Source organism: Myzus persicae, unplaced genomic scaffold, assembly GCF_001856785.1.
Source record: "Myzus persicae strain clone G006 unplaced genomic scaffold, MPER_G0061.0, whole genome shotgun sequence".
Taxonomy (NCBI): Eukaryota; Metazoa; Arthropoda; class Insecta; order Hemiptera; family Aphididae; genus Myzus; species Myzus persicae.
In genome coordinates, this window is record NW_019103307.1 from 285414 (window position 1) to 295767 (window position 10354).

Below are 10354 nucleotides of genomic sequence, written 5' to 3' on the forward strand. Positions count from 1 at the left end.
TTACGGGAAATGTTTTTATCAAGTAATGGTTGTCTACTATACATAAAAGAAGTTAATAGTTCTAAGAAACGGGCTTCTGTTAGAGACACGGAAATGCAAATATCAAAATGTTTCCGACAGCAAAATGGAGATCTGGAGCTCGGACTACTTAGATTTCCCAAAATAATTCTGAACATGGTCTCTCCGTTAACTCAAAAATGTCTGAATACTTTGCATATTTAATTCGTTCGTTAACCGCGACTATAACAATTTACACCAGGAATAAGGTGCGTAGTTTGCATCGGGTTACCTTGCGGGTCCTACGGCCTGCACGGTGAACTATTATGTAGGTATGTACATTATATAATATTACTATGCATTATATTTCGTGGGTGTACTACAACTACAGCACGCTTGTTTTTGGGCCGTGGCTAGAATATACTAGTTTTGGGCTTCTGTTCCATTAACGATGGTTCAAAATCAAATACTTTGTGCGGCAAGTGTAGATTTTGGGCTAAAATGAGTTATGACAGTGAAACTTTTTTCAAGGGTGGCTAGTAATTTATTATATAGTTGCCATAAATCTGGTATAAATTGTAAATTTGATATATCGGACCCTCCTGGGTAGGTATAGTAGTTTCCGTGACATCATGTCATAATGTCAAATTAACAAACGCGTTGTTCATTATTTTGTAAAACACTCAAATACAGAACTAAACTTATTTTTTGAACTCGAACAAAAAAGCATCGTATACCTAGATAATATTTAACATGTTGTCGAAACTCATCCGAAAATACCATTTAAAAAATATTATGTGTATTTTGTGTATTTGCAGGGTACTATTCAATATATTATAAATTCTAGGAAAAACTAACTCCGTGTCTGTAAAGGTTACTAAAGTTTTTATTATAGTGATTTACAATTTCTTTCAATCTCGACGTTTCCTGTGGAAAGTATATTCACTTCATTGTGCAGAAACGTCGAGTGAGTCGATCCTGTCCAACCTATGCAGATACTTCGGCAGTTCGATAAATCGACTTTGCACCCTACGTTGCCCTTTTGGGGGTGCCTTGCTCAAAATGTCAGGCTGTACCGTGTAAGCTATATACAATATGTATGTATGTGTGTGCCACACTGATTTTTATGGAGCGCTATGACCCCGAGCACATTTCGCATATTATTAAATAGAACAAAAACGTGCCGCTTTGGTATAATTTTCTCCGAAAACCACTTTTAAAACCCTTGTGTATGGAGACTATTCCGTTTTCACTCTCGAGGCGAATCGATAACATCGCCGCGGTCGTAATTTATATAGTTGGGCTCTCGAAAATATCGTCGTCGAGGATTCCACACCGACGGTTGAAGGAGTTATCGCATTGTGTTTGGGGGTGGGGGTGGTTTCTAGACACCAAAAACCGATTAAAACCCGAGTATTGAACCTTTGGACGATATTCGATTTGCGCAAAACGTTAATTACAATATTAAAATAATACGGTCCGCCTGGTCCGGACATAGGTGATGTTATTGAAAATATATTACTGATAATACTCGTATCAAACCGAGTATTACAATTTATTTTAATCACCGAGTTTCGATGTAAATTATATTTATTGATTAGAATGAGTAAAATTTAAAACGCGGTAGGTAATCCTGAGAAATAAATAAATTTTCGGGTAAAAAAATAACTCCTTGCCCCATGGAATAATAATGATTAGAAGTGACGCGTTACATCCGTACAAGTTATATAGACTGCAGCTTACAATTCGAACCTCCATGGCTCCATACAACCGTTGTGAATATATGATGTTATATACAATATTATACTATTATGTGCTACGTGCGGCTCTATTCAATATAAGGACAATGAAATCGAAAACGATTTTTTTTCAACTCGACATTATTATCATTTCTCTTAGCCGAATTGGACGAATTATTTTAGATATACTAAAGGTACATGGTAATAACGCACTTGCAGTTTTTGTTTATTTCTACATTTATAATGCATAAACCATAATATATAAATATATATTATGTATGTGAAAGGTCACCATTTTTACAATAAATTATTTAGTGAATAGTTTTCTTGAAAATTTGAATGTACCTAATTCAAAATTCGTTTCTATTGTTCTTAGTGACACAAACTGAAGTAACTCAAAAACTACTCTTGAGCGTGTTTAGTAGCTTGTATATATATTACGTTTTGTGCGTGTGTTTTTTTAAAAAGGGACATTTAATTAATTAACTTTGTACTCACCCTCGGCATACGATATGCAGCAGTGTGTATCAGTGTTTTCGGTTATTACACTCCACACGGTCTTACTACAATAACAATCATTACAATGTTAATGCAAATTCGGATTTATTTAACTATTTTGTTTTTTTTTTGTAAATATTAAATTTCTAGAATATACACTACGTTTATAATTTTATCTAGGTTAGTACAAATGGCAATATTCTATTATACAACCTACTGAATTATACAAAATATAAAATAATAATTTATTACCATTAGTTATATTATGCGCATCCATCTACTTTCTTTCGCCTACTTATTTAACATGGTATCCATTCAAAATAAATGGGATAAGGTGAAAATATAAGTAAAAAAATTTTTTTGGAGGAGGTGGGGGGAGAATAAATTAAGAGTTCAGAGCTTTAGCACTTGTGTGGATGGTTATTATATTGGTACTGTTATAGTATTATATTTTTTATATTTGACATACGAACGAGCTCACATTTTTTAACGACATGATTAAAATGAAAAATAAATAGGCGTCGTTAAACTGGTGCCTTTTTCGTTTGCTGCAGTTACACATACGCATAATGTACATGATCATATTATCATAATGTACTGTTATTGCGTGCGATGACGTAGACGTAATATTCGTATACTATCCGTAAGTATATAATAATATAATAATATATATATATATATATATATATATATATATATATGTATATTGATGCGCGTGAGTACAGTAAAAGCAACCCAAAGAATTTTCTTCGTTATGTATTTCTTTTTTTCAACGAATTCGGGGTTTGGGTAATATTAATGGAAATCGAGTCCCTACAAAAGTATTCCGAATAATAATGGATGACAGTACCGCGTCACACCATACACCTTGCCGCGCCATCGTCATCGTCGCGTCGGCAAGATAAATATATATATACGTATACTATACATTTCAATGCATATATTATTACGTGATTAATCATTTTTATTTTTAAAACTTTCTGATAGTTAGACCACAAAAATTATAATAATTTTAATGGATTTCACGGGAATCGATGGGACAGACAAAAGCCGAGTTATTAAAAATAAAAATAAAAATCATTTTATTCCGAAAAATAAATAAAGTTTTTTATTATTTCATAATATAGGCGCGTCGGCTCCGGTCGTCTCTCCTACACCATTTTTGATTTTCTTTTCGTTCTTAAACACATTATTATGTGCACAAAGTATTCCTTACCGATTCTCTTTTATTTCATGTGAACGATAATAATATTGTATTATGTTTGCAGCCCAAACGGAAAATGTGTACACAATAAATAATAATAATAATAAAAATAATAAAAACCGATCAACCCACAAGATCTTTTTCACGCAACAAATAGTGAGCGGCGCACGAGTTGAATAATATTCCGTTTGTTTGAATATAAATATTGACTTGTTTGATTTAAATCGTCTGATATAACATTTCTAATATTATTTTTTTAATTTTTTTACTACGTAGCCGAATATAATATGATCCACGCGGTCGTCTGTGCTCTTATTTGATATTAAATAGTCAAACGGAAATTTCATTAAAGCTCGGCTACAGTTTTTGGTTTTTTTTCACTACTGCCAATTTTAAAATAATAATAACATAATGTCGTGTGCAAATAATATGGTTACCGTGAGCGTTTATTCTATTTATTATTTTTTGATCCCAATATACCGATATATCACAGTGACCCGGCGCAGCTCAGGAATTTAATGCGATTACGCGAGAATTATTACTATGGGAAATAAAACAATCGTTTATTAATTAAATCGAAAAAACATATTCTCCATTTATATTAAATATGACGTTAAACAATATTTCTTTTCGGTTGACTCCACAAAATCGAGTACACTCCTATTATTGTGTTTGTACAATAATTATTGTTCACGGGGAGCACTACAACAATAGAACGTTGGTAGAAATCGTTTATTGGTTATCACTTATCACCAAACCTTATATAATATAATGTTAAAAATGATAATATATTCTTATAGTGTAGCTATATAATTGGCGCTATAAAAATATGCATTTTCATCACTTTTAACCCCTAGGCCCTAAGGCAGTAGTTTTAATCATTAAGCGCGTTAAGTGTAAATCAATATACTTAAGACTTTTTGAGTATGTATCCGAATATTGTTCTTTTAAGGGTACTTTTTGCGTGCAACTTTTTTTTTACATTTTAATACCATCATTATCAAGATTGAACAAAATAATGATTTGCAGTATTATACATGCTTGAAATCGAAACTACTGCACATTGTGTGTTAATTAATTATCATACTAAAATATATTGTACGAAGTATAACTATTTCTTTTAAAAAAATCATGTCATAATCACTTACTATTTTAAATAGATTTTTATTAGATTTATAGTTTAATCAAATTTAAAAAATAAATTGAAAACTTATAAGACACAATATTATGCTGTTTGTGAAATAATGTGAGGATTAAAATTTACTGTCAATATCACGCTTAAATAATTATTTTTAGTGTTCTTACTTGCCACATAATACAGATAATATTCCAAAAATATCAAGACTGGTAAAACTGATAAAGCTATTGTACTGTATAGTAGAGTAAATCGAGCGCCTCTAAAACCCGTCCTTTGAATGTGATTAAATTTGTTACAATTGCTTTCGAATTTATAACAATATTAATAAATAATAATGGCTTGCACCAAGTAAACCATAGTCTCCGCCGTATCCTATTGGCTTTTCCTCCCCGTTATGTATTTTATGACGAAGTTTTTAGTTTTACATTTTAATTTTTAATTATGTTAAAAGTGTATAATTAAAAAAAAAAATATCTATATATCTGAAATAACCGTATAATATATTATTCCCCTTATATACTTACATAGTGGTACATACCTACCTGTAATTAAACATTTTACAAAAACCCGGTACTTTTAATTAAGTTAATACAATAGGTTTAACAGATAAACAGATGTATTATTTTTGAACGCATAATTGAAAATGTTATTAGTTTGGTAGGTAGGTGTATTATGTTTACTTGGCGTTTTCAATTCGAAAAAGCTCTGAGGTTATATAGTCGTTGCCATCGGATGTGTCATCTAAAGCAAATTAAAGTCAACCCTTACAATTTTCGACCTATATTCAACGACGCAGTAACACCGTAGGTATTAAATGAACACGTCGCACGTTCAAGTTCTATTTTATGTACATCGTTTTATTATTTTTTTTGGTCCATGGAAAAACTAACTTTCCGAAAACAAATATTGACATTTCGTGTGTGAACGACTTGAGAAACCACGGAAGGAAATATCGTCAACTATCAACCATGTCCCCACCTTTTTTTATTTGATATCTTTTTCAGCACAATTTTCCGGTGGTTTCAATGGTTCAGATACCTATTGAAAACGTATTATCCTAAGCTCGAAGTGCTACAGAGTGTGCGAAAGACTTATAATCATCTATATATTGACCTTATAAAATAATTATATATATTCTATACATATATATTATATATACATACCTCACTGATAGATAACGAAAATATATGAATTATACTGCCTTATTATATTATACTCTGCTCGAAAATATATTTTTAATACTCCACCATACAACCTATATACCGTATATGATTATTATAGTTTTATCTATATACATCCGTTCTAGGCTTATCTGTTCGTAAATAAATTAAAATATCAATATTCGCAACTTAAAATCTTCAATATCTCAATACACTGTTGAAAACTATTCATAAGCTTAACTATTGGATAAAATTACTAAAAATAATTCGTAATAAGCATATAGAAAGTTTAGCTTTGGAAAACTAAATATAAAACAGTTAAATTATACTTTAGGATATCTCTATTATTACTAGTATTGAGCAACCAAATTTCTGCAATAATAAACAGTGTTTGATTGCAGTAACGCAGCAAACATTTTCCCTTTTTGTGGTTTTTTATTTTATATTTTTCAAAATACTCTTCATTAAATGTTTGGAAAACATAATAATACATTAATCATAAAAGCAGAATATTTTCGAATACTATTTCTTTTCACAAATAGGATGTACACTTCCGATCTTAAACAATATATTATATTGATCCAATTATCGCGGCATGTCTAACGTATGTCAAACATTTGTATAAAGAATATTATGCTTTGGAATTTGAAATGAGTGTTTGCAGCATAATATTTTTATAATATGGGTTTATAGTTTAAACTTTAATTTGATCAACACAGTATACGGTATACGTATGTGGTATGTGTATAGCAAAGTTAGTCATTATTCGAAACTTTTTTTTTTATAAAATAACCACCTAAGTAAAAATTGCTTTGGGTAGTTTTTTACCCTAATACATTTTTTGTAATTATTCGATTACAATGTAACTATTTGAATTATATTTTAAAATAATTATTCTATTGAAAAATGATTTGAATAAATTAAAAAAACAATGGTGTTGGGGTGTTTGTTCGAATAACTATGATCTTTGAAAATTGTTCGATTACACCGTTATTCAAATAATTATTTTGAAAACAATTTGCCCATTTGTTTCAAAGATAGTTTATGATTTAAATTAACCACTATTTTCTATGTTCTCTGCAGTGTTGCCGACGTACGCGCCAACGTCCATGTCGTCATCGTCGGATTTCACGGGTCCGTCTTTTTTGCTGGAGCCTCCAGGGAAGTTCGAGTTCTCCAACACGACGGGCGCGTGGATTGACTGCACCGCGGCCGGACATCCGGCACCACACATCCGGTGGCTGACGTCCGACGGGACACCCGTGCCGGACGTGCCGTCGCTCCGGCAAGACATGTCCAACGGCACACTAGCCCTGCTGCCGTTCCCGCCAGCAATGTACAGACAAGACGTACACAGCTCCGTGTACCGATGCTTGGCCACCAACGATGTTGGATCTATCGTCAGCCGTGACGTACACGTCAGAGCCGGTAAGTTATAATATAGAATTTGTAAAATTATTTATTTTTTCACATTTTAAAGTTTTTTTTCAGTATATTATTAGTATCGAAGAAAAATTACTGCTATCGAGGCTACATTATAGCTTTATACTTATATATTCGAGAGATCCAATGCGCTCGAAAGTAGCCTATATGTCTCCCAAAAATATTGATTTTAATTTATACATTAAGTAATTCAGTTTTAAACCATCTCTCGAGAGAAACGTGTTTAAAAATATTAAAACTCGACGAGTAAATTATTAAATACTATAATAGCATAATAATAGTATAATAACATGATCAAAGCCCTGATTAAATCGTTTTTATTTAATATATTTATTAAATTTGTTCGTCACATTTACATATTTCAGCGGACGGAAAATAAAGTAAATGACAAAAAAAATTAAGTTTAAAACCTTTTATCGTTTTACACTTCAAGACACGCAGCTTTTATAGATATTTTATATAGTGTTCACGACCACGTGCATTTACTTCATGATTTGAGAATTTTGAATCAAAAAAGTTTCTTTGTGTACCTACTATAAAAGCATTGAAACATATAACCGCGCGTGTCAATCACATTAACGATTATTGCACTGAATCCGAACTCGCATTGTTCGCAATTCAAATGGACAGTGTAAACCTTCGGTTCTTGGAACGATTCCGCATTTCCGCTACAAAAAAACATATTATCCAATAAATCCACAAATTAATTATTGATACTTCAAATATCATTGCCTGTTGTTGTGGTAGCTTTTACGGAATTTTTTAATGGGATGTCACTACTCGCGTATGGCAATTCAGGTTATAAAAACTGTTCAACATACCTTTGGATATTACAGAAACTATAAAATTGTAAAAGCTAAATAACATAAGGTAATAATAATTAATAGTTCTATGTTTCGACGATACAATAGAGATGAGCCAATTAAAATTGTACATTCGAAATAAAATAGTGTTTTTTTCTAGATTAATTTACGTTTTAGGTACTTAATAGTACCGTCGATTAAGAAAAAACTTATAAGTTATAAGATACATGGTGGTGGTGCCTGGGGGGGGGGGGGGTATGACATCCTCAATACGCCTCCCTCTCACCCAAATACACGGAATTTTTGAACACTTTTGTTGTATCGTGTCCTATAATTTACATAATAATATATATCTATATATACCGAACATAATATATCATGTATTATGAAATCATTGCGATTTCTTTAGTATATGCAATTGTGCAAACATATCTCAGTATAATTGTACAAGCGAATGACTCTGTATGTACATAATATTATATTAATTGTAGCATATCCAAATTTCACCTAAGTTTATTCTTTAAATTACCTGCCTACTATAAACGCATGTCCTACATGCAAATTTATTCAAACGTGTACAATTCACAAGTCATCAATGTGAATATTAATACCATGTGACAAGCTAAATTTAATAGTTGACTGTCGTCACACCATCATGCTCTTATAAAATAATATAATATGTTCAAGCAAAATAGCTAAGTGGAAAGTACTATAATATTATAAATGTTACCGTCATATCAGCAACGCCGATGTCTAATTCCGAAGTCTAATGCAGAATGTCACTCCAAAAGTCCAAAATAGTTTTAATATCTATAGCCATGTAGCAGTATGATAGTACTTGTGTTTACAAACGAAATCGCACTGAACACGCAAAATTTATTTTCACTGGTATTTAAAAACACAACATTACAATTTATGCGAGTCGTCAATCGTCATCTAAGTAGGTATTATGATTTACGTTGTTTTATTAAAATAAAATAATGTAATGGGTAAAGGTCAATAAACTAAATTATTCATACTATACATACAATCTACATCTAAATTTATGAAGTATAATAATCAAATAAACTAATTATTATGGGTAGGTACATAGTATTACTATACCGATAAAGGTTAGTGAATAGTTAGTATACTCAATAGACTTCAATAAATCCAATTTAAAAAGCGAAGTATATACATATTTTATAATTTTTTAATATCATGGAAAATAGAACGACATAATTTTAAATTTGCAAATTTGTAATTACATTCTTATACCGTTCTGCATGATTTCCAATTTGTTTATTTTTTAAAAACTATAACATAGTTTTATATTAAGGATATTTTTTGAATTTTTTGAACCCCATGTATACATTTTCCATAACATGGGGTAAGTGTAGGCCTCTGTCAAATCCCGTTCTCAAATTTTCGCTATTTGAGAAAACGTTTATAAGTAAAACCAACCACTCTCTATGCACATTACTGTCTATACTTGTCTATACTATTATAGTACCGACTATGAACAGTATGAACACGAATATTCGATTATGAAAACATTAGCACCCGTAAAATATCAAAAAAACAAATATTATTTCTTAAGAAGATTAAGGGTTTCAACCATAGATTAAGAATGTATACAGAATAAAATCAGTTTCAGAGTACCTGTATAGTGTATATTATTTACAGAAATATTGTAAAACCGCACCGTCGCGTGCAAGATTTTCAAGAAAGTTATTAATCATTAGGTATTTAAATAATTACAAAATCATAAATTTAAAATAATTAATAACTGTCTTGAAAATATGAGTATTAAAAAAAAGCTTCCGTGAAAACACGAACGGCGCGAGGCGTGTTCTCGATAACTTTTATAACGACCAACAAATGCTTACCTATTATATGATACTTATACTTCCACCGCGTAATCAGAGTCTGAAAAATTTGGAAGGCTGTATTTACTATTTTACTATGCAACATGCGGTTTGTGACAGTATCATGTTACATAATTTAACGTACGAGACATGGTAACTGATTTTTGAATTGCATCCTCTTGATGTCTACACCACCCTATATATTTTACGAGGCTATTTCACTGTACATTTTGTCACCCAGGTGCGTCATGGCAATACCTCTTGTCTTTATTTATTTTTATTGAAAATCAGGTTTATTGGTACCACTGTATAACTGTAATCATTGCGCGTGTGGTGTCTACCGGTGCTGCCAAAAGCGACGGTGGTCGTAACGTGACACGGGCGCCGGCAGAACACTACGTTTACTCCTGGATCAGAAGGTTTTTTTATATGAGGAAAATGCGCAAAACGTTCGGTGGTCGATTAAATATTTTATTGAAAAACTAAGACAGGTTAAACTAAAAATGGTCGTTTCGCTCGGGTCGT

General features: G+C 31.4%; 1 protein-coding gene across 1 annotated transcript in view; it reads left to right on the plus strand.

The window, feature by feature from the left end:
- The window catches only part of LOC111034226 (Down syndrome cell adhesion molecule-like protein Dscam2), a gene marked incomplete at its 3' end in the record, with an annotated part of 64105 nt that extends 56941 nt beyond the window's left edge, over window positions 1-7164 (plus strand). Inside the window, exon 2 of the mRNA XM_022315340.1 lies at window positions 6820-7164. Coding sequence (XP_022171032.1) covers window positions 6820-7164 — 345 coding nt within the window. The remainder of the gene's footprint in view (window positions 1-6819) is intronic.
- Window positions 7165-10354: the final 3190 nt, after the last annotated feature.